Below are 23,976 nucleotides of genomic sequence, written 5' to 3' on the forward strand. Positions count from 1 at the left end.
ACAAATAATATTATTTATACAGCGTTCATGGAATGTGTTTCTGAAACGTTTTGGTTGGAGGTCTTTTTAAATGGTACTACTTGTTGCAGAACCTTCATAAGTACCATATTGTTACTCATATTGTTAAATCTCATATTGTTTGCAAAATTATAAAGTGGAAGGTTCCCTTAATGTTCACATAACCAAGAAAAATAATGTGAACATTCAGGGAACCTTCAGAAATAATGTTTTCAATATCTTAATGGGAATATTAACAAAATGTTCTTAGAACGCATTTTTTGTCAGCTGGGTACCATGGGTAAATGTTTTCTATCCTTTATGTCTAAATATGTCATTGCTCTTTCTTTTTGCCTCTCTAAAGCCTCTCTAAAGGATAGGCCAAGCTCTGCCATTTACCCCTCAGACAGTCTTCGTCAGTCACTACTCGGATCGCGCCGTGGCCGGTCTTCTCTCTTACTCTCCAAGAGCGTCTCCACCAATAACATTGCAGGGTGAGTGACAGAGATGTGAAAAATTGGCTCTTGCCTGTACAATATGCCAACAAACAGCCAAATGAGCAAGTCCCTCTTTAATAAATACTTTAAAACATGCAATCATATTAATCTTTTAACCTGAAATATCTATATAGAGACAGACATACAGTTCCCATCACTGTGTAATTTTTATCTTCTTTGTGTGTGTGTGTGTGTGTGTGTGTGTGTGTGTGTGTGTGTGTGTGTGTGTGTGTGTGTGTGTGTGTGTGTGTGTGTGTGCGTGTGTGTGTGTGATTGTGTTTTTTTAGTTTAATGTAAGCATTTTTTATGTTATTTATTAGTTATTATATTCACTTTATTTCACATTTTATTTCTTTCTAAGTCATTTAATATATTTTAATTTTAAATTTGTTATTGTATTTTCTGTTTCTGTGGCGATTATAATGCCTGCCTCTCATTTTGTTGTTGTTGTTTTTTTTCTTTCGCATGTGATTGCATGCATATGTGTACATCTGTTTGTATGCATGCATTTTGGCCCGTCTGTGCATGTGCGTGTAGGACTCTGAATGATGACTATCCTCTGGGGCTGCGCAGGATCTTGTCTCAATCCACAGACTCACTCAACTTCAGGAGCAGAACCATGTCCATGGAGTCACTCAATGATGAGGGTGAGACACAAACACTTAAACAAAGTAGACATACGTTAAAAAAGGCTGCATTTACACTATATGGTTCAAGTGACCCAATTCAGATTTTTTTTTTCTTCCAATGTGGCAGAGATCATATATGACCTACGAACATGTAAGCAGTAAAAATGCTCATGGATTCCGATATTCTCTGATCGGTTTCAGGCCTCATTCGTATGTGGAAATAAATCTGACATGATTGCTTCTGCCATGTATGTAGACAGATCGGATATTTCCCTGTCAATACGAGTTGTGCGTCATTGAAAAAGCAAGGATGACGAATGATGTCAACTTATATGGACACCTACCGCGATCACATGAAACTTTTTTTTAATGGCACAACGGAGGACGAAGGCTCAACCCAATGCTGTGCTGACCTTTAAAGATGGTTCAGAAAGCAAAAACTTGTATTATCATTTCGTCTGCATCCATTGCAAACCGTGCCATTTTTACTTTCTTTTCAGCCTAAGCTTTCCGAGTCAGTACATGTTGGGTTGTTTTGCCAGTTGTATAATATATATGCAGGTATCAGATATGGGTCCCTTTTTAAAGATACTGGTCAACAAAAAAAATGCATATAGTCAACAAATTGGAATTGGGCATCAAAACTTGTAATGGAGTGTAATGCGGCCAATATACATCGATTTTTGCAATCAGAAATGTTTTTTTTTTTTTTTTTTAAATAAATTAATACTTTTAATTTAGACATTGTAATGTTTGAATACTGGATTTCTATTTCAAACAAATGCTGCTTTCTGAATCACAGTTTTCACAAATATATTAATCAGCATATTAAGATGATCTCTGAAGGATCATCTGATACTGAAGACTGGAGCAATGGCTGCTGAAAATTCAAATTGGACATCAGGAATAAATTACAATTTAAAATGTATTAAAATAGAGCAGTAGTGTACATTCTACCTTATGACAAAAAAATATTATGATGAAATACTTTATACATTTTTAAGAAAATTAAAGGCTTTGTTTTTGATTGATGTGATTGCATATAGATCAATCTCCCAAATTTCATGTTTACCTGCAGATACAGAAAATTTATTTCTCTTGCTTTTAGGCGAGGGCTACTTCAACTCTCTGCTAGAAGATTTGGAGTGTGAAGGTCAGGAATTTGAAGCAGATTCCTGGAGCATGGCGGTAGATTCCACCTACTTGCAGACCCACCGTAAAGATGTTATCAAGAGACAGGACGTCATCTATGGTTAGAGAAAAAACGCAGATCTAATCTTGAATCAAAGTATGTGTATGACTGTAAATTGGCCATTGACTCCGAAGCCCTATTAAAAACACTATTAATTGCTCTCATATTTACAGTAGTGCTTTCCAGACACATTTATTTTTTGCAAATGAAAACAAGCAAATTATGCATCTAGTCCTCATGGCCTCAAGTTGTACTCAAAGAGCCTCTATTATGCTATTTCAAAGGTTCCTAATTTTATTTTGGAGATCTCCTACAACAGGTTAACATGCATCAAAGGTCAAAAAACACTTGAAATTTCTCATAATATACAATGCACATCACCACATTTTTCAGTGATTCTCAATCGTTGGGTTGAACTAGTTATTCAACCCAACCTCCATCGCAAGGACGACTTGAGCAGGTTGCTCTATTCTGAGCCTACTCTGCTCTGATTGGTCTAATGCTTACAGCGCTTGTCCGAAGCTAAACGTCCATTACAATAACATAATTTCCACTCCGGAGGGTTCATAAAGCTCAGTGATTGTACCTACAGTAAAGACGTTAATGATGGCATTGATTGCTATATCAATTTGAGCACGAATCTGATAATAAAACATGGGAAGAACTAGTTATTCAACCCAACCTCCATCGCAAGGATGACTTGAGCAGGTTGTTTCTCAGTAATACGCTACTCAGTTTGAGGTACATTATGAGATCTTGCAACTGTAATTCCTCACCACCAGCATCAGCAACAAGTGTATGTCCATCAACAAACCGATGTGTATACTTCTAATTTTTTGCAGCGCACAAGCGGGAACTGTTTTTACTGTATTAATACCGGTGCATATGTTATCTAAACACTAATGAATGACTGATGTAACTTTAAAGTTTGCAAAACAAATCTTACTCCATCCTTTATCATTACTCAATGCAGTAAGAATGACAGACAATCTGCATTAATAGGGGTAATAGTGGGGTAATACTGGCCCACAGCTGCATCTGTGGGGTATCTGCATCTGCATCTGTGGGGTAATAGTGGCCCACAGCTAGCCTGACAAGCCAGACCCACATCAAGATGTTTGGTCTGGAAACTCACCATAGACAGGGCTCAATCCGAGGGGCGGGATAAACGGATGTCCTTCAAACTCCCTCTGCACGCGATAGGATAGCGCTACACCAACCAGAGCAACGAAGGTGAAGCAGAGCTCGCTGACTGATTAAACATTCGCCGTATCCGGTCAGCTAAACTCCGAACACATCTTCCCTTTTTAAGAATCACTTCAGTGCCGCTCTTTGTTCTTTTCTCAGAGAAAAGCTTAACTCCAAGTCTTCCAGAGTCGCCTTCAGAGCTGATTCGAAAGACCGCCACCGTTCGCCAGTTTCTGTGTTTACTGGAAGCACGCAAACGCAACTCGGCCGTCGTCATTATGGCCCCGCCCGCCGACTCTATACATGATGTGATTGGGCCGTCCAGATTTTGAGGAACACAGCTCAAAATGGCATTGAGAGTTCCTAGACGACACTTGCGGGCAAATTAAATTTGCTGCCGCTAGGGTGCGTCTAGATTTCTAGGCTAGCCCACAGCTGTTTAGCAGAAGTATTTTCGTAACGTAGTAATAAAGATTAGCTGTAAATTTACACAATATAAAACACAAAACTACAAATTTTGAACACCCAGTAGAAAATATATAAATAATTATTCATACTTACATGTTGTGATTCTGAGGAGCAAGCTGGTCCAAACAAACCCATCCTTTAAGAGAAAGAGTTTTAAGAATCCTGCGTTGAAGGGTGGGTCTAGTTGTTCGCTAGTGGACAACGTAGAACATAGGCGGGCATTATGGAAATGTGTTAGCTAGTGGCATGTAGCCGTAACTGAGCCGAATTCCTGACGACTCGTTTAGGGCGGTTCAGAGTCGATTCGTTCTTTTTGGAGACAATAACTTTATTTATTGTGCACTTTCGACCTTACATCTTTGCAGACAGATTCACGGACATCTATATTATACACTGCATAAAAGGGAATATTCAAAAAAACATAATAGAGGCACTTTAAATACATACAAATTCTGTCAAATAACTAATAAATGGCCTATATTCAAATTCTATACTAATCTGTCAAAATATAAAAAATTTTAAAAAAACAAGGCATACTTTTTAATGCTACAAGTGAATGCTGAATACATTTGCAAATGTTTTGTTTGCCTGAACATTCAACACTAGTGGAATGAACAGTATATCAATGCATTGTTTTAATTCACGTTAAATTAAATATGGTATATAGTCTCAGTAAGGACAGTGGGAACATTTAATTTTGGGTACAACAGAGACCTTTTAAATGTTGCATTACACCCGTTAACCTCTGTGATATCATTTCAGAGCTGATCCAGACAGAGCTCCATCACGTTCGGACCCTGCGCATCATGGAGGGCGTATTCAGGCGGGGTATGCTGGATGAGGTGCAGCTGGAGCCGGGGGTCGTGCATGCGCTCTTCCCCTGCCTGGAGCGCCTGATGACGCTACACACGCACTTTCTAACGCAGCTCCTCGAACGACGCGCCGACAGCCTACAACCTGACAGCACAAACAATTTCACCATCAATCAGATCAGCGATGTGCTAATAAAACAGGTAGGAGAGCATTTGTGAGTGTACGTGGGCAGAACGGGGTGTAAATGCTCTTGGGTACATTTGGCCAGTCGTAAGTGATTTTGGATTAACATATCTGTTTTGATTGCCAGTTTAAAATGTTTCATAAATTATAGCTGTCAATTAAATGCATTCAAAATCAACACAATCGTACAACAGTGCAACAAAAAAGAATCTGCGGACACATTTTGTAAAAAAAATGTATCTTAAAACAGTATATTAAAACAGTATATTTAAACATATCTTAACATAAATTGCATAAGTTTGAAGGAGAAAAGAGTGACGTCGTGTTGTAGAGGGCATGAAATGTCAAAAAGAATGAAAGAGTGACAAATGGAAATCGAAACGTCATTTTCTCTCGGTGTATGAGAGTGGGAGGCTGAAGGCTTTCAAGTTTCAAGGAACAAAACGTTCATAGTGCCCCATTCGTGTGTGTATATGTCAGTTCTCAGGTCAGTTTGCAGAGGAGATGCTGAAGACGTATTCCGAGTTCTGCAGTCGTCATATAAAGGCTGTCAAACTCTACAAAGAGCTGCTGGCCAGAGACAAGAGACTTCAGCTCTTTATACGGGTAAGAACAAAAATGACCAATGAGGGTGTCTGCGTCCATGTGCGATATGTGTTTGCATAACCGAATCAGGTGTTGTCTAGTGTGTTTCAAGTGGGAGGATAGAGTGGTATTGAGCGATGAATGATGGTGGGCGGGTGCATTAATGCATTAAATGACTCTCATGTGTGAATCATCAGATTTCCAGGTATCATTTATGTGTTCAGCTCTTGTGTTAGTCGTAATAGCTTATTGTAGGACTGTCACGATAACAAAACCTTTAATTATTGAGTTTGAGTTTTTTAAAACTCACCATAATTTCACAATTGTCGATACCACAGTAATACTAATATGCTAGGAAATGCTTTAAAAAGTTAAATATTATGATCTGTCTCTCATCATCAAACGCTATTTTCATGGCAAAATTTCCAAATGATTACTAATAATAAAATAATTATTTTTAACATTACTAGTATTATTCTAAGTATTTATGTATTTAATTATTTGTATTGCCATATCAGCATCAGAATCTATTTTCATGTCAAGATTAAAGTATTTTAAAACAAAAGATACTGGCTGAAATAATTACTATATTAAATATTGTGTAATAAAATTGTTAGTAAAATTCTGTATGATACCAATAAATGGCTGACTTTATGGATGTATGTATTTATAATGCTTATTATTATTAATAATAATAATAATAATAATATATTTGTATTCTTCATAATATTATTACTAATAATAAAATTATGATTATTAAAGGTGCCCTAGAATGAAAAATTTAATTAACCTTGCCATAGTTAAATAAAAAGAGTTCAGTACATGGACATGTGTCAAACAACATTGCCTCCTCCTTCATATGTAAATCTTGTTTGTGAAAAACACCATGGAAAAACAGGCTATTTTCAACATAACGCCACCTGTGATGTAATCGCTGGGATCCTTAATATGTACGCCCCCAACATTTGCATGTCAGCCAATGTTCATTGTCAGGCAGAACTGCGCAGCCGTCGGGAGTTCAGCAGATAAACAAGCGACACGCGAGGATAGTGAAAACGGCAGATAATCTTCACCATCTAAGTTAAAACAATAGTCATTTGACAAGGCTTCTAGTCAAATTGTTAAATAAATAAACATTTTGGAGAATTTTGCACCGGGTGAGTAGTAAACATGACACTGACTATTTTGAGTGGCTTCTACATTACTTTGTTTGGCTAAATAAATTGACTTTTAAATCAGTACTATACTGTCAAACTGTAACGTACTGTACAAACAACATATTTACGCGCTACCCAGTTTAGTTCGTGATTCAAAGTTAGGAAGCTATCATTGTAAAATCATTGCCATGACGGATGGTATAGATGTGTTAGCTGTCATTGAGCAGCTGTGCAGTGAAACAGCCAATCAGAGCAGAACTCTGCATTAATATTCACGACCCTTCCAAATAATCGACCTGTAAAACTGTATCTGGACAATTTTTTACCTTAAATAAGCCACATACCCTCTATTTAGATAATAATAATAATAATAATAATAATAATAATAATAATAATAATAATAATAATAATAATATATTTTATTTGTACAATTTAACATATTGTTTCAAATCATTCTAGGGCACCTAGTATTGATGTATTAAATTATTTTCATTGCCATATCATCGTCAGAATCTATTTTCATGTCAATATTAAATTATTTTAGAAACAAAAGATACATTCTAAAATGAAAATGTATACTATAATACTGTTATACTAAATAAATATAAAATAAACACTGTAAATTAAATTAGTTTTTAATGCCACAAATTAATTTAAACATCAAAATTTTACTTTGGGAAAATTCAAAAATGTTAAATAATTTTATTAGATTCAGTTTCTACTGAGAAATAAGTATTTTGCAGTCATCCATGCTTAGAGAACTTTTAAGCTCACTTAATATAATTCAATCTCATTAGACATGACATTACGACGCCTTTCATAAACCGGTTTCCTTATGAGGTGCCTTTATACACATCTGGCTGACTAGAGGCAGCATGGCAGCTGCTGTGGGTTTTGGATGCAGATTTAGAGTGTGTGTATATAATTACAGCACACAGAGGCTTAACAGTCCATTTGTCATTGTCTCTGTCCTTCTGTGTCCTCTCAGAGGGTGAGTCGGGGTCCTCTACTGCGGCGTCACGGGTTCCAGGAGTGCATCCTGTTGGTCACTCAGCGCATCACTAAATACCCCGTCCTGGTGCAACGTATCTATGACAACACCAAAGGTGAGATGCGGACGTATGTCGCCAAAATCAATGTTAACTGTATTTAAACAGCATCTCACCTCCACCCTTCTCCTCTATCTGCCTATAAACTACTCTGCACTTTCATTTATGTCATATAAAATCCCTGGTTTTGGACACTTTTATGGACTGATTATTGTATGTAACAACACAGACAATCCAGAGGAAGCTTCAGGTCTGTCACAGGCGCTGTCTTGTATACGGGAGTTGCTATGTTCGGTGGACCAGCAAGTGTTGGAGCTAGAAAGGACACAACGGCTGCAAGAGATCCGCTCCCGGGTCGACCCGCGGGCAGAGGCCAAACTCCGCTCTGGAGCCCTGTTCAGACCGGCCGAATTGCTCCGGAGGCAGCTGATACACGAAGGCACGTTGCTCTGGAAAACGCCCAGCTCTCGGCTCAAAGGTACAGAAGACCGCGGCTGGTTATGAGGAAGTGTAATGTGATGTGTCATTGTGACATGGAGATAGACAGACAGGCTATTGTATTAGCTGACATGTAATTGTGCTTGTGGGTGTTTTAATGTACTGCATTTCCCTCTTTTCTTTCTGTTGCAGATGTTCAGGTTCTGTTGATGACTGACATTCTAGTATTTTTGCAAGAGAAAGATCAACGGTACATCTTTGCCAGTTTGGTAAGTTACTTTGCTTGCTAAGCCATCCATGTCCACCGTTCGCATGACGAAATTTTCGCTCTGAGGGTTCCGTCCGCATGCAGCCCAGTTTTTGAGACCGCGTGGACGGTGCGCTTACAACAAAAACAGAAGAGTCCACTAGGTGGCAATACACACAGTACTGTGCACAGTGTGCAGTCGTTGAAGAAGAGTGCGGAAAGAGCGATTCAAAAACAACACGCTTGAAACAGGAGGAGGAAAACACTACAATGGACGGCGAACTTGAAACGCGCTTGTGCGATGTTTGTGCGTTGTTGTTTCTTCTGAACTGGGTTGCAATGGTTGAGCCACTACTTTTCTTCTTCTATCCTGCCAAGCGAATGTCCTGTTGATGACACAACTTGGTGCTGCCCAACGATGTCTGGTAGAGTATACATTATTTTTAGTGCGCATGTGTCGAATTCGCCCATCCACGGTTTAGTATACTTTCAAAGCTTTGCGGGCACGATCTAGCGTGGAGCGCATCCGGATGCAGAAGTTTACCCAAGGCTTTAGGGTTTGTGGTGGATTAAAAGGGTCATATGATGCTATTTTAAAAGTTTATTATTTTGTTTATTGACTGTAATAGAATAGGTTAGCATACTTTAATTTTAAAAACACAATGTCCATTTATAACAGCACCTCTATTCCCAGTCTGTCTAGAACGCTGATTTCAACAAAGCCCCTCCCTCCGAAAAGCCCAGAGAGCTCTGATTGGCCAGTTGACCCAGTGTGTTGTGATTGGCCAAACACTTCAAGCGTGTGTCGGAAATGTTGTACTCTTCCATATTCTCTGTAAAATGCGGTGTACACAATCTAACCTTTGGGTTGTACTGTTCAGGAACTGTTTTATAAATAAATCTTAACCATTGATTCCTAATTCTGTCCATTTTCTGAATGCCAAACAAAGGGGTTTTGCTTTTACATCTAAATATACAGCGTCTCCACGACATGGTGAAACACTAAAATTCTCTGAAGCCTCATCTTCTTTCTTTACCCGAATGTCTTCGGGTGGGGCGTTATGCTTATATTTCACATTGTGATCTGTGATTTGCCGAAGAAATTGTGACATAGATGTTGCAACTCGTCCAATGATAACTCAAATTGTGAAAAGAATGTGCTGTTACTTTTCTAAGCTATTTATTTGTAAATCTGCACACACACAACAATACCTCTTTTCTTCTCACTCTCTCTGTAGGATAAGTCCGCTGTGGTGTCACTGCAGAATCTCTTGGTCCGAGATATAGCCAATCAGGAGCGAGGGTTGTTCCTAATCAGCAGCGAGTCCAGCCCACCTGAGATGTACGAGCTCTACGCAGCCTCCAAAGATGACAGAAACACTTGGATACGGCTCATACAGCAAACCATTAGCAGGTACATACATGGAAACACACTCTTTTACAGTCCGCACAGCACTCAGTTACCATTTGAAATTTTTCAAGACATCTCTTTTTGTAGTGGAATTAGAAACTTGGAATGGGACATTTAAAATAGATATGTCAGTTCTGTGGGAAGCTTGAGTTGCCAAAAACATTTGTTTACATTATAGCCCTGCAAAACCTGCAAAATATTTGACAGTTCCTAAAACAAAATGGCAGCTACATATAAAAGATTCATTTATTTATGTATACATGGGGCAAAAGGTCCATGTGATTATTATAAAAGCAACAAATTCAGTAAATGTTAGCATTTATTTATTCATAATAATAATACTATATAATTATTATACATACTAGTTACTACTAATAATATTTTTTATATTTATTTTAGTTATTATGATTATTTATTTGTTTATATTTTATTACTTAATTCTTTATATTATCATTATCATACATGATTTTAATATTTATTATAATTATTTATGTATTTATTCTTCATAATAATAATACAAATAAATATGTATTATTTATTTGTTGCGTAGTGGCTGTTTTAATCCACATGAAGATGAGGACTCAAATGAAAAAAATCTTTATTAGATCCAAAAAGGAACACTCAGGAGATTGCAGGATTAAACTAATTCTCAGCCACACTAAACAAAGATGATATCAGACAATAGACCCTTTTCACATTTCTCAGAAGCAAGTCATCATAGTTGGGTTCATTTTTATAGCGGTGAATGAGAGAATCCATTAAATATATTTTTTGTGTCCCCATTTGCTCAAATAGCAAAAGAAAAACTCCACAATAGTGATTTCACAACTTTTAAAAAGAGGGATAAAATCGAGTGAGAATGATAACGGCAGTGAAAAGAGAGAATGATGTTAATTTTACCGTCACTCCCATATACGCTGTATTAGAAACACCCTCACAGCAGAGGAAACTTGTTTTTGTAATTTGATGCAAAAGTAATATAATTCAAAGTATTATTGTTATAAATTTACATTTAAAAAATTAATAATGAAAATACAAAAAATGTTGCAGATATTGATGACCGTTAAAAGGCCGATGAATTGAGAAATCAACTTTTCCTTGAGCTTTTGATATATAAAAGGTCATGGTAATAAGAATATCCTCTAAGTTTTAGAGCTAAAAACTTTCTTGTTAGTCAAAGAAAAGCTTTTATAGACACCAGGCCCAGAAAACGGTCCTGTGCTTAATACTGACGTCAGTGCGCGACGAAACATCACCTCGTCAGAATCTACAGCGCGTCTAATCCAGTAGCCCCGCCCACCAACTCATGGAGGGCTCGTGCTAGCTGGTCAACAACAATACATGCCGAGGAAGATTAAGATATTGCACTATTCCTGGTTGTGGAAGAACACAGTCGCTGCATAAGCTTCCTTCGGATCCTAATATTAGGAATGAGTGGTTGAACTTTATTTTTAATGAAGTTCCAGCTCACGTGGGGAAGACATATTCACTTCAGTTCACTGCGGGATCGTTTGTTAACAAATCTCCGGTCGATGCTGGATTTGGATCCGACAGGAATGGTGCAACACATCGATGTGAGTAAAACGTGTTTTTATATGTAATAGTACTGCATTGTTATAGATCGTTTTGCTTATGTGTATGTGTCTAACAGAACTTACCTTTAGTACGCTGGACTCAGACACGTATGGGTCAGGGATCGCAAAGCCCGGCAGGCTGATGAATCTCATTATATTCCGTTCTTGTTCTGCTATTCTTTCTCAGTCTCTCTCGAGTTGACATTTAAAGGGCGGCGAATGAGTATGTATGTGCGCACGGTTCGCGCTTATATCGTCCGATCTTGCGGGCTATGTGTAATATAAAAATAATAGTCCAATCAATCACGGGTTGATGAGAAATAAAACATTGCGTTTGTTTGATAAAAACGTTTACAAGCCCTGTGATTGAGATAATCATTCTGGTTGCCGCTTCTCCCTCACTCTCTCCCCTCCGTCATGTGAACTGAACTGATAAGGGAGCGTAAGCTCATTAAATATGCAAATATTATCCAATCCTAGCCATGGGTGTTTACTTCCAAGTCTCCAGTGCTGCACGCCCATCAGAACCCAGTGTTTTGGAGAGAGCCTTAAAACCAGTGTAGAAAATAGCCTATTATTTATTAGTTATGATGTTTTTGAATGTAAAAACCACACAAACATCATTAGTTGACTTCAGACAACAGTATACATTTTTTTTAAAAAGCCAGTTCATGACACCTTTAAAACGCGTCATCACATTCTTTGAAAATGGTCTGTAGATCTGAGGAAACTGAGGGCTTGTGCTACATTCCAGACACGTTTTTAAGCCCGTAAGTCACAACTTCAAACCACGACTCACGACTTTGTAACATTCCAGGCCAAACTGTTGGCCGTTGGCGCTCAAGCAGTTTGTCGTGACTTTGCCTGGAAAGCTACAAAGTCGTGAGTTGTGGTTTGAAGTCGTAACTTATGGGCTAAAAAACCTGTCTGGAACACAGCATAGCTAGTCAGCACACACAAACTAGAACTAGGAAAACACAATGAAATAAAACCAAAACAACATGCATGTTAAATCATTATTATTTTATTTTTTTATACTGGCCTTCTTACACCCTCTTGCTGCCCCCCGGGACTCCCCAGACTAGAGTTTTAAAAAACCCTGCCATACACAAACAACAGAAACCACTTTCAGAATTAATACATTCTCACCACTCCCTTGAGAAAAACATAGCAAACAAAGTACAAGCATTAGCATAACATTTTCACTTTAGATAGCATTTTATTGGACATAAAAATATATTTAGTCAATTTTCCCAGAAGAAAAAGACATTTTAAAAAGTAAGGAAACTAGCATAAAGATGACTTCAGTGCTAATGGACATTAACCATTTAAAACTACCATTTCTAATGGTCATTCTTCTTTACCATCACTGTTTTGTCACACAGCTGTCCATCAAGAGAAGAATTCCCTCTCATAGAAACAGAAGACAAGGCCCTTCTGCGGAGACTTAAAGGTTTGCTTTAAACACTACATACACACACATATTCACAATCCCAACACTGGGGCAACACTTTTTCATTCTTATTTTTTATGAATCACTACAGGTGGTTTAAGCATTGAAGGACTGAAAGAAGCAGAAAGTAGTTTTGCTCAAAGGAGTTCTTTCACACATCTGTCCAATCATTTGGTTGCCCATCACAAGATATTTTCTGATAACGAACAGGCTAGCTAGTAAAAAAAGAAGCTGAAGTTGATATTCTGCTGTACTGATCTTCAAACAGCACTTTGATCCTCATGCTCTCTGTTTCAGCTGATATCCAGCAGAAGGACAGGGAGGTGTTAGAGCTGCTTCAGGAGCGGGTCACCCTGTTCTCTGACTTGGCGGAGGTCATGGGAGGTTACGAGGTCATGCTGCCGTCCTGTTCCAGAAACCTTTTCAGAGCCGAGTCTACTCAGGCATTGCGTGGCGAACAGCTGCTTACACAGGCCATAACTGAGGGTAAGACAGACATGATGTTACATTCATGGCTGAAGCAGGCGTTCTACCTACACTTGTTTTTTGTTTCAACCTATAGTGCGCATTTATTTCACTGCCCATATCAGTAGGTTACAGTATTCACACTATAAGTAAGCAGTGAATACAACAGAAATAAAGGTTGAGTTTCGGTCTGAGGCTTTGCCATGCCAGGCTATATTTAAAAAAGACTGTCAGACTTGAAATATTTGCAAATAATTTTTTTCATATAAATGTGCTTACCAATTCTGATTTTACATATAGTATTAGATAGTTTTTGTTGGTTAAAAAAAAAATTTTTTTTTACTTTTAATTTATATTTTTAGTTCATATAGTTTAAAAATCTTACAGTAATCTTTAAATTAGTTGCAGCATCTGAGCAATTAAAACATTGACCCAGCCTCTGAATATTTTGTTTTTGTTTTAGTAAATATATACTATCTATAGTTCAACAAAAAACGGTTACACTTTATTTTAAGATATAATATAAGTACTGAGTAATAATAATTAAGTACATGTTTTTACTATAGGGTTAGGCTAGGATTAGGGATTGGTTAAGGGTTAGTTGCATTTAATTATACATCATTTACTGTTATTACTTTGGTAAGTACATTTAACATATGTAACAAGGTCAAAGGAACTCAGTGCCTCTGCCCGTTTCTGTCTCTCTTTGTAAAAGTGAAAAAAATGGATTATTCTTTTTCTTCTATTTTGGAAAGTTCACCAACCATCTTTAGCTAAATCCTCTGAGCTCATGCCTGGCGCTCTCATAATATCTTGTAAAATGTCATGATGTACATTTCTTTTTTCTCTCTGCAGTGGACCGATTGACAGATCTGATATTAGGATCCAGTTTTGAGGTTCCTTTGCCCTGCAGTTCCAACGGCCATCACAACCACACTGGACCCCTAGTAATCAGTAGGTGTCAAAAACCAAACATGCAATATGTAAATAGATGTGCCTTTATTGTGATAAATATTAGAGGTGTAACGGTTTTCTGTAAAAAATGCACACGGTGAGATTAACACGGTTAATCTAAAATCCTATGAAGCATCTATAATATGGTTTGTTGAGGAAAAAAATGATGCATAAAACATACTAATGTATGTTTCTGTCAATGGATACGCCCCACATGCATTTCTCGTGAGAGTAGCTGTCCAATCAACTGTTAGTATGTAAGGGTGTTTTCACACGTGGTCCTTTTCAGGGGTCTGAGCGCGGTTCGCATGATTTTTGGCGCATATGTGAACACTCCTAACTATCTCAGACGCCTTTAAAGCAAACCGAACCAAGACCATCTTGGGAGGTGGTCTGGGTACGGTTCGATCTCATCTTATGGTGCGGTTCACTAAAAACACGCAGTCTGAACACAAACCGCTCTGGGCTTACTTGATTTTTCTGTACACGAATTCCAGTGTAGTTTGGTCATAAGATGCCTCTGTACAAATCGGCTGTTCATCATGGCTGCTTCTTCTGGCAAATCTCTACAAATTATTTGTTCACAACTTACACTTGTTAATTGCAAATTCAACCGCTTCCGAACTGTGTGAGAGATTTTTGTGTAAAAAGATAAACTACTTTATTCAACAGCATTTGTAGCAATGCCATAAAAAATGATAGGCTAATCTTTACAAACAAAACAAATATCTTGGTTACTGAGGAACAAACAATGCAAGTGAATGGGATAAAATGTTGAAGGCCATAGGGTCAGCCGTCGAACACTAAACTGGACGAGATCCAAAAAGCAACAGTCTGAACACAAAGGGGTCTGAGACCACATTCCTACTAAAGTGGACCAAAGAGTCCTCTTTAAGGTACAGGGACAGTGTAAACGTAAAGAGAACTGGGTCCTTTTTTACTTGGTTCACCTCTTGGTCCACTTAAAGGAGTCTTAGTTTGGTTCTTTTAAAGAGGACCCAAGTGTGAAAACACCCTAAATCTGTTGCCGACATCACGGTTTCTACGTGTTGGTGTGTTGGGGTTCAGCATTGACAAGCAAAGGAAACAAGTCGCTGATAGAGCCGTTGCCTGCATCATTTAAATCTCCTGTCAAGGAATATATTGGCTTCCCAATACATTGCAACAGCAAAGGTCAAAAAAAAATAAAACCTTGGACAAACAGTCACTCTTTGTAAAAAAATAATAATAATTCTCTATGCGAGTGCAGTATGTTCTATTATGACCAGTCATTTACACCGTGTTGATCACCCAGGTGTTGATAGTGCACGAGCGCAGGTGAGACGGAACTGCCCCCGCCTCGATTGTGCCAGTGCTGCATTGTTTAAATGTATAATTTTCGTGTTTTGCAAATTTAAACATTCAAGCGCCTCAGACAGCATGTGAAAATTAAAGTTGCTTGTGCTCGATCAGACAAATTCACACAGAAATTATGTCAACATGCCCATCTTGCCATGGTGCAAACATAGTAGGTTATGTCTTAAGAGAACGTTAAGGCCCATTGGATCTGTGCAGTGTCTGTGTTTTTAATGTTAATCAAACAGCAACAGACAAAGAAATCACGTACTGCTCTTGACTGGATAACTTTAATAAGGATTAATCTATATTAAATTTATACATTGAATATTGTTATTTTACATTTGATAACTTTAGCACTTTCCTGAACATAGTACACATAGAACCGTAACGAAACGGTGGCCATTTTTCTGACCATTGTTTTTCCTTTATTCTTCCAGATGGACAGGAGGTATTAGTCAATGGCTCTCAGGAGAATCAAGCTGCTCAGGTAAACAAAACATAATTTTGTCAGAAAATAAGCTCAATCTATGTTAGTGAGGTGTTCATTATCACCTTCTCTGACATTCACATTCGCTTGCGTCAAATATGTTTCATGAAATGTAATAATTATGCACATAATAAGATGGTTTGGTGCTATTACTCAGTTTTTATGTAATGCTGAAAAAAATTAGTCATTTTCCAAGCCCATCTGAAACTCGCAGGTTTCCATAGAAACCTGAATCTACCAAAAACTCTCCATCACGACTCACCACTGGTGCTTGAAAGCTGCACTTTATCTTCTTTTTTCATCCGCACATAACAAGACAGTGCTTTTCAATGGATGCTGACAAATCAAAGCTTTTGAGTGAAACTGCTGTTTCAGAATTATGATTGTGTGAATAATCCCAAAAAATTGTTTCTGTGCAGGATGGTAATGGGAATCAAATGGAGGACAAGACGCCAAGTGAGGTACTGGAAATTAGTTCAAGACTAGGCTTAACGTGTGCCATCTATGGATGTTCTGATAACATTTCTGGTCTTAAAAAAATAAAAGGATTGTTTTACTTTTTGCATTAGAAACCCTTTAAAGGGGCGATGAATTGAGAAATCAACTTTCCCTTGATCCTTTGATATATAAAAGGTCATGGTAATATAAGAATATCCTGTATGTTTCAGAGCTGAAAACCTCCTTGTTAGTCAAAGAAAAGCTTTTATAGACACCAGGCCCAGAAAACAAGGCTCTCAAATCAAATGACGTATTAGAAGGGTATAACGCCGCCTCTATGTGTACGCTGCTTCTGTAGCCCCGCCTACTGACTCGTGGAGCTAAACTGATCGTGTTAAACATGCATATTGAGATTAAAACACAACGCTGTGCCTTCTATATTGGATCCGACATGAATGGTGCAGCTCACTTATGTGAGTAAAACATGTTTTTTATATGCGATAGTATTGCATTGTTACAGATCGTATTGATTATGTGTACATGACATGTCTAACACAGCAAATCAGCACGCTGTCACAGGCTGGAGAATCCCTTATTTGTTGGTTCATTGCGATTTGGGTTCAGACTCCCATGGCTCGCAAAGCCCAACGTCCCGGGGCTATGTGTTTTCCAGACGGGCTACCAAAACATAAGCCCATCGGCAGGCCGGTGAATCCTAAATGGTGAAATAGCATTCCTCTCTTGATCTCTGTTGTGTTTGAAGAGCGCGCACGTGTGTGTGTGTGGTTCGCGCTTATATCCACCGATCGGGTGGGCCAAGTAATGATGAACAAAAATCCGTCACGGGTGGATAAGAGATAAATCATTGTGTTTGTTTGATTTGTTTTTTTTAAATACGTTTTGAGACTGAGTCCTGTCAAAGAATTATTACAGTTGCCGCTTTCAATACAATCCCTCACATGAGCTGAAATATGCAAATCTTATCCAATCCTACCGGTGGGCGCTTACTTCCAAGTCTCCAGTGCAGCACGCCCATCAAAACTCAGCGTTCAGGAGAGAGCCTCAAAGCCAGTGTAGAAAATAGCCTATTATTTATTAGTTACGATGTTTTTTAATGTAAAAAACCTGCAAATGTCATAAGTTGACCTCAGACAATAGTATAAAAAATCTTCTAGGTTTATATAGACTATTGTCTATATTTGTGATTCTGGACCACAAAACCAGTCAAAAGTCACACTGGTATATTTGCGGCAATAGCCAACAGCACATTGTATGGGGTCAAAATTATCGATGTATCAAGATATTTCGTAAATTTCCTACCGTAAATATATCAAATGTATTATTAGTAGTAATATGCATTGCTAAGGTCTTCATTTGGACAACTTTAAATGTGATTTTCTCTAAATTTTGACTTTTTTGCACCCTCAGATTCCAGATTTTCAAATAGTTGTATCTAGGCCAAATATTCTATTCTAATAAACCATAGATCAATGAATATCTTATTTGATCAGATGATGTATAAATCTCAATTTCAAAACACTGACCCTAATGAATAGTTTTGTGGTCCAGGGTCACAAATTAGACCTGTGCTGGCAAAATGAGTCATTTTCAACAAGAAAATTATTATTATTGAGCTATTAAAAAAACCTTTTTGATCAGACAAAAAAATGACTGAGCTACACCTGTTTGGAGTCAGCAAAGTTAGTTTTGAGAAAAGGTTAGTTTTTTCTCCATGATACCACAATTGTTTGATTAAAGGCTATATTAAGAGCTACTGTACCGGACGGATCTAATACTACAATGTTACACATCAAATGTTTTTTAATGTTCACTTAAAACAGATCATATTTGCGTAAATACTCACCAAAACAGATATTTTGAAATTGGTTCAGACTCATCCCATTGAGAATTCACTATGGATATTCACAAAACTGAATAATAAAATGCTGAATGACTCATAAAATTTGTCATTTCGCCAGCACGGATCACATATTGATGTAATGTATGACCAAGTTGTGTCTTGTGTTTTAGGAGGTGTCACAAAGGCTGGTGAATCTCAGTGCTCAGTTACATGCTCTGCAGGTAAGTGTGCATTGCAAAATACATTTATCAAATCTTCTAAGCATATGCATACAAACAGGATCTAACATAAACCGCTAATGTCAATAAAATGCCAAGACATAACATTTTTAAAAATGTGCTCTCCTAGGGTGTGGTGATCCGACAGGACTCTATCTTAGAGCTCTGCCTACGAGAGAGCCCTATCTCCCCAGCCACCACAGGGGCTCGTACAGTTCGCTCTTTGTCCCGGGATAGTGCAAGTGACATGGGCTCGCTGGGTGAGCTGGCCCTGCTGCAACGGCAGCACAGTCTCCTGCAGGAGGAGCTCGGACGCCTCAGGGGAGCCGAGGGCAAACTCAGGGACAGCGAGAGAGCCAGAGCCCAGCTGGAGAAACAGCTCAGGGATCTTAAGACCCATAGCGCCTCTCTGGGGGATAGAGCTGGAACTACAGGATCACAGGTGAGCAAGTCTAAAACATTTTTAAGAGGATCTATTCTGCTTTTTTACATTGTCAACTTTCTTTAGTGTCAAATGTTGCTGTTTCTCATTTCCTCACTTCAAGGCCCCACCAACTCGCAGAGAGAGCGATACTGACCCCAACACTGACACCCTATTGCCTAGCCAGGAATCGATGGACCAATCAGACGGCCTCCAGGAATGCAGTGACGTGGAAGTGGATGTGATATCTGATGATGACGATGACGACGATGAGGGGGATTCAAGGGTGTCTCCCCGTTCAGAAAGTCCCAGAGGTCTGTAGATCTGACACAGAACAATGATATTTTTACAAATATAATAAATACACATATACAGATATATCTAGTTGTTTTTCAAAAGGAAAAAATATTTATAGTATGCTTCTAATTAATATATGTATGTGTGTGTGTATATATGTATATTTCAAGACCTGTCTGGAACTTCCGTGCAGTTCCCTGAATATAATTTACCTCAGAATGTTCATCAACCAATCAGATTCAAGCATTCAACAGCCCTGTAGTAAAATGTTAAATATTATTATATAGCTACTTAACAAATAAATCAATGTATTAAATATTGATTTATGTTTAAATTATTATATGAGAAAGAAATACAGACAGAATGGTACAAGAGACTAGCACAATGTAGATGTGGTTGCTAGAGAGTTGTTGGTTTGATTTTCCTCCCTTTTTATATGAAATGATTACATATTTATCAGACAGTCTGCGTAGATGCACTTCACCCAGAGCACTGTAACTTTGGCACTTTGTAACACTAATAGCAGCCTACGCACGCTTACGCAACCGATCTGCTCAACAAACACATGTTGAATTGTGCACATCAAACATTCCACACCCACACACAAAAAGGTACACAAACTTACCGTACACACACTAAACTCTGTCAGACAGGAGAACCTCCTGAGTCTAAATTGAGGGGGGAAAGTACATTTAGGTGGATTCCTAATGTGTAAGCATGTAGGTGGATAATGGCAATAAATTGCCCGTTGAACGTCTCACCCAGACCTTTAGTGTGTCATTCACAAAGAACATACCTTATGTACATACACTTATACATACTGAAGTTTTGACTCTTGTAATGATATAAATGCAGTATTGAGGTGTTTGAAAAGGGCATACTAATCATACTGCTTATGAAAGAGTTTAGCATACGGTATTTGTTTTATTATACAGTATTATATTTTCATTATAAATGTCTTAATTAAGTTAAAGGACACATTAAATTGATCATAAAATGGCAGTAAAGACTTTGAAATTGTTACAAAAGATTATAATCTATTTATCAAAGTATCCTAAAAAATGTATCATGTATCAACTGTATTCAACATTCATAATAATAATAATAATTATAATAATAAATGTTTTTTGAGCACCAGTAATGATGCTGCTTTGCCAACACAGGAATAAATGGCATTTTAAAATAAATTAAAGTAGAAACGTCATTTTAAATTGTAATAATATTTCACAATATTATTGTTTTTATTTAATGTATATATTGATCAAATAAATTCAGCCTTGGTGAGCCATAAGAAACTTATTTCATAAATATTAAAACATCTTACTGACCCCAAACTGTAATTTCAAAAGTTTTAATTTTCATTAAAAAAAATGTTTTTGAATTGTCCCCGTATGCATGAATTATGATGAAAATTGTCTAGGTAAATTAGTTGCATTTGCACTGAACAACTGCTTAGATTTAATTTCTATCAAGTATTAGTATTAGTGCTAAGAGTTTGATTATCGGATTGTATTACAATTTCATGTACTACGTTGCAGTTTCAAAAGGTTACCAGCCAACTGTCCACACTGTAAACCCGACTAAATTGGCAAAACTAAAAAGTCGCCTCAAATTTTTTATGTTAAGAAAAGTTTAGGTAAGGATAACTTGCAGTTTTTTATTTTGTAATCATACATTGTAATTGCTCTGAACACAAAATATTTGAGTCAGCTAATTCATACATTTAAATTTTAACTTAAAAATGTGTATCATGTAGATCTTGTTTTTATAGTGTAAACTTGACTAGCTTTAGCTAATTCAGTAAATACCACCTTGCTAATTGGTTCCTCAATGCATTGACATAACAGTAGCTGAATGATAACATCAATAAAATACATTTCACATATATCTGTTATATCTCAAACTAGGCTCATGCTCCACTCGTCACCATGATGGTAACCCTACAAAAACACCAACATAACAGAAACTCTTCTAAACTAGCATAACAAAATTTTAAACACTACTAAATCTCCCACTTAACTTTAATATTGCACAAAAAAAAACACATAATAAAACACTTAATTTTGGCATTTACTCGTGGTAAAGCATGCTGGAAAATAGCAATCCTAGCCCATTTTAAGTTAAATTAAAGTTAGTCTAAATTAAAATAAACAAGTTCATAAAACAATGAAACTTTTCAGATTACTTCAAATGTGTCTGTTTTGAGAACTCAAAAGAAAAAGAAAGTTGTAAATATTCATAAAAGTTCATTTGTTTGAACTAATTTGTTTAATTTGAGTTGGCTCTACTCAGACCAATTCATTATTTTGGGCGTTGGGGTTTGCAGTGCAGTAAAACGGTTGTATTTACTTTCCAAAGGCAAATTTGATCTGCATTTGGCTTGTAATGTGTTCATTTTGTTTACCGTATAGTCAAGAGGAAGTGTTTCATCCCAATCTTTTAGTGAAATTCAGTCCAAAGCCTAAACTTAAAACTCTCATCTCTGAGATGAATGTCTAAATATGGCTTTATTTTGTACATTTTTTCATTGTTGTGTTTTTCTTTCCTTCCTCATCTACAGATCTGCAGGACATTCCTGAAGAGAGCGAGTCTGCGACTGATCCCCGGGACCGTGAGGTCTCACACTGCTAATATTTTTTTTAATCCTCAACCCAAGACTGGCCTGGAACAGACTATAGACTCCATGAACAGGTCTTCCTCTAAACAGGGAAGAGTCTTACTCAGTTTATGAATATTCATTTCATTATATACATACAGTATTTAGTTGTATCCAGTGATTTTGCTTACAGCTTCTGTGTGGCCGTTTATGACATGTTAATATTCAACATGTCTTCTTGGAATCCAAACATATGGCTTTTGACATCCACGGACCAATAAGGATATGCCAAAGCACCGTGATGGAGATGGAGTCATGCAAATAATGGGACTTTGCACTTGTTGGTGGCATGAAACAGTTGTCTTAAGATTGTTAAAGTATCTAAATAAACCAAACATAACTGATCCAGCTCAAGGGTACCGGCAGAAAGCGCTCAGATTAATGTACTGTATGTCAGATACTCATCACAGTGCTTTGTACCGATGCTGAAGCATGCAAAACTTCTTTTTCCTTTCTTTTTGTGTGAAATGTTATTATTTGTGAGAGGTCATTGTAAAGAAATGTCTCTTTCTTGCGCTTTATTTTAAATTAATTTATTTTCTTTTATTTTGGATAGAAAGATCAATTGTTTCAAGCATGTTGAAACCGATAAAAAAAGCCATAACTTGAAATATACCAACTTAATATACTGGGACCGAAACTACTGGCTCTATAACAAAATGACTATTTCAGAGACTTGAGGGCTTTTTTATGAAGGAATTATATTGCAATTTATAGCAATATATAGGAATATATTTACATCTATAGCAATGATCTTAATAAACCCAGGAAGGTTATTATGATAGAGTATTATGATATTATGAATGGTTCCTCAACCCACAGTGTGTGTTAACGGGGAATACTTTGTAAATATATGAAGATTTATTGACTAAAATAGATCACATTACCAAAATCTGCCAGTAACACCAACATTTGATGTGTCTTAACTACAGTTTTGCTTATGTTTTAATTTTGTTTAAAAAAAAAAATGTTTGTTTTTTTGCATTTACTTGACTGTGTGCCAAAATTTGCTTGGCTGAATATTGCTGAGATATATGCTTTTATTTTAAGTCAGTTCAACATTTCAGGAAGCAACATCTTAGAAATTATTGTAGGATGATATTCTTCATGTTTTGAAGTAACTATAGGCAAACATAGGATTTACTGAAGTCATATAAAAATGTTTGTATGGAAAATGACAGAAACATTGTTGAAATGTTCATGCAGTGTTTCAGATATATTGAAGTGGATAAAATAAAAACTGTTGGTATACAACATAATCTGGATTGTTTTTTGTAATTGTGATATTCTATCGCGTATATTCTATCGCGTATCGCGTGCAGAGGGAGTTTGAAAGACAACCGTTTATCCTGCCCCTCAGATTGAGCCCTGTCAATGGTGAGTTTCTGCAGAGTCAATAGCTTCAGACCTCCAAACTTCATCTGATCTTCAGATTAGCTCAAGAACAGTGCGTAAAGATCTTCATGGAATGGGTTTACATGGCCAAGCAGCTGCATCCAAGCCTTACATCACCAAGTGCAATGCAAAGCATCAGATGCAGTGGTGTAAAGCACGCCGCCACTGGACTAGACACGTGCTCTGGATTGACGAATAACGCTAGCAACCCGATGGATGAGTCTGGGTTTGGCGTTTGCCAAGTGAACGGTACTTAACTGACTGAATTGTGCCAAGTGTACATTTTGGTGGAGGGGGGATTATGGTGTGAGGTTTTTCAGGGGTTGGGCTTGGCCCCTTAGTTCCAGTGAAAGGATTTCTTAATGTTTCAGCATACCAAGACATTTTGGTATAATTTCATGCTCCCAACTTTGTGGGAACAGTTTAGGGATGGCCCCTTCCTGTTCCAACATGACTCCGCACCAGTGCACAATGCACGGTCCATAAAGCCTCTTTATGGCCATATATCCATTTTGGCCTCCAAGTCCCTGTTGAACCAATATGCTGTAGAAGTACGAGACCTTAC

General features: G+C 37.4%; 1 protein-coding gene across 2 annotated transcripts in view; it reads left to right on the plus strand.

Annotated features, from left to right (window-relative positions):
* Window positions 1-23,275, plus strand: part of arhgef2a (Rho guanine nucleotide exchange factor (GEF) 2a) — a 91,816-nt gene extending 68,541 nt beyond the window's left edge. For both annotated transcript variants that reach the window (XM_067424927.1, XM_067424928.1), the window contains 18 exons: window positions 362-491; window positions 1,032-1,141; window positions 2,232-2,375; window positions 4,734-4,984; window positions 5,448-5,573; window positions 7,698-7,815; window positions 7,988-8,236; window positions 8,389-8,465; window positions 9,682-9,857; window positions 12,814-12,881; window positions 13,179-13,367; window positions 14,202-14,300; window positions 16,076-16,125; window positions 16,545-16,586; window positions 18,595-18,645; window positions 18,773-19,084; window positions 19,188-19,377; window positions 21,921-23,275. In XM_067424927.1, coding sequence (XP_067281028.1) covers window positions 362-491; window positions 1,032-1,141; window positions 2,232-2,375; window positions 4,734-4,984; window positions 5,448-5,573; window positions 7,698-7,815; window positions 7,988-8,236; window positions 8,389-8,465; window positions 9,682-9,857; window positions 12,814-12,881; window positions 13,179-13,367; window positions 14,202-14,300; window positions 16,076-16,125; window positions 16,545-16,586; window positions 18,595-18,645; window positions 18,773-19,084; window positions 19,188-19,377; window positions 21,921-21,991 — 2,453 coding nt within the window. In that variant the 3' untranslated portion in view covers window positions 21,992-23,275. The remainder of the gene's footprint in view (window positions 1-361; window positions 492-1,031; window positions 1,142-2,231; window positions 2,376-4,733; window positions 4,985-5,447; window positions 5,574-7,697; window positions 7,816-7,987; window positions 8,237-8,388; window positions 8,466-9,681; window positions 9,858-12,813; window positions 12,882-13,178; window positions 13,368-14,201; window positions 14,301-16,075; window positions 16,126-16,544; window positions 16,587-18,594; window positions 18,646-18,772; window positions 19,085-19,187; window positions 19,378-21,920) is intronic.
* Window positions 23,276-23,976: the final 701 nt, after the last annotated feature.

This window comes from Pseudorasbora parva, chromosome 19 (assembly GCF_024679245.1).
Source record: "Pseudorasbora parva isolate DD20220531a chromosome 19, ASM2467924v1, whole genome shotgun sequence".
NCBI lineage: Eukaryota > Metazoa > Chordata > Actinopteri > Cypriniformes > Gobionidae > Pseudorasbora > Pseudorasbora parva.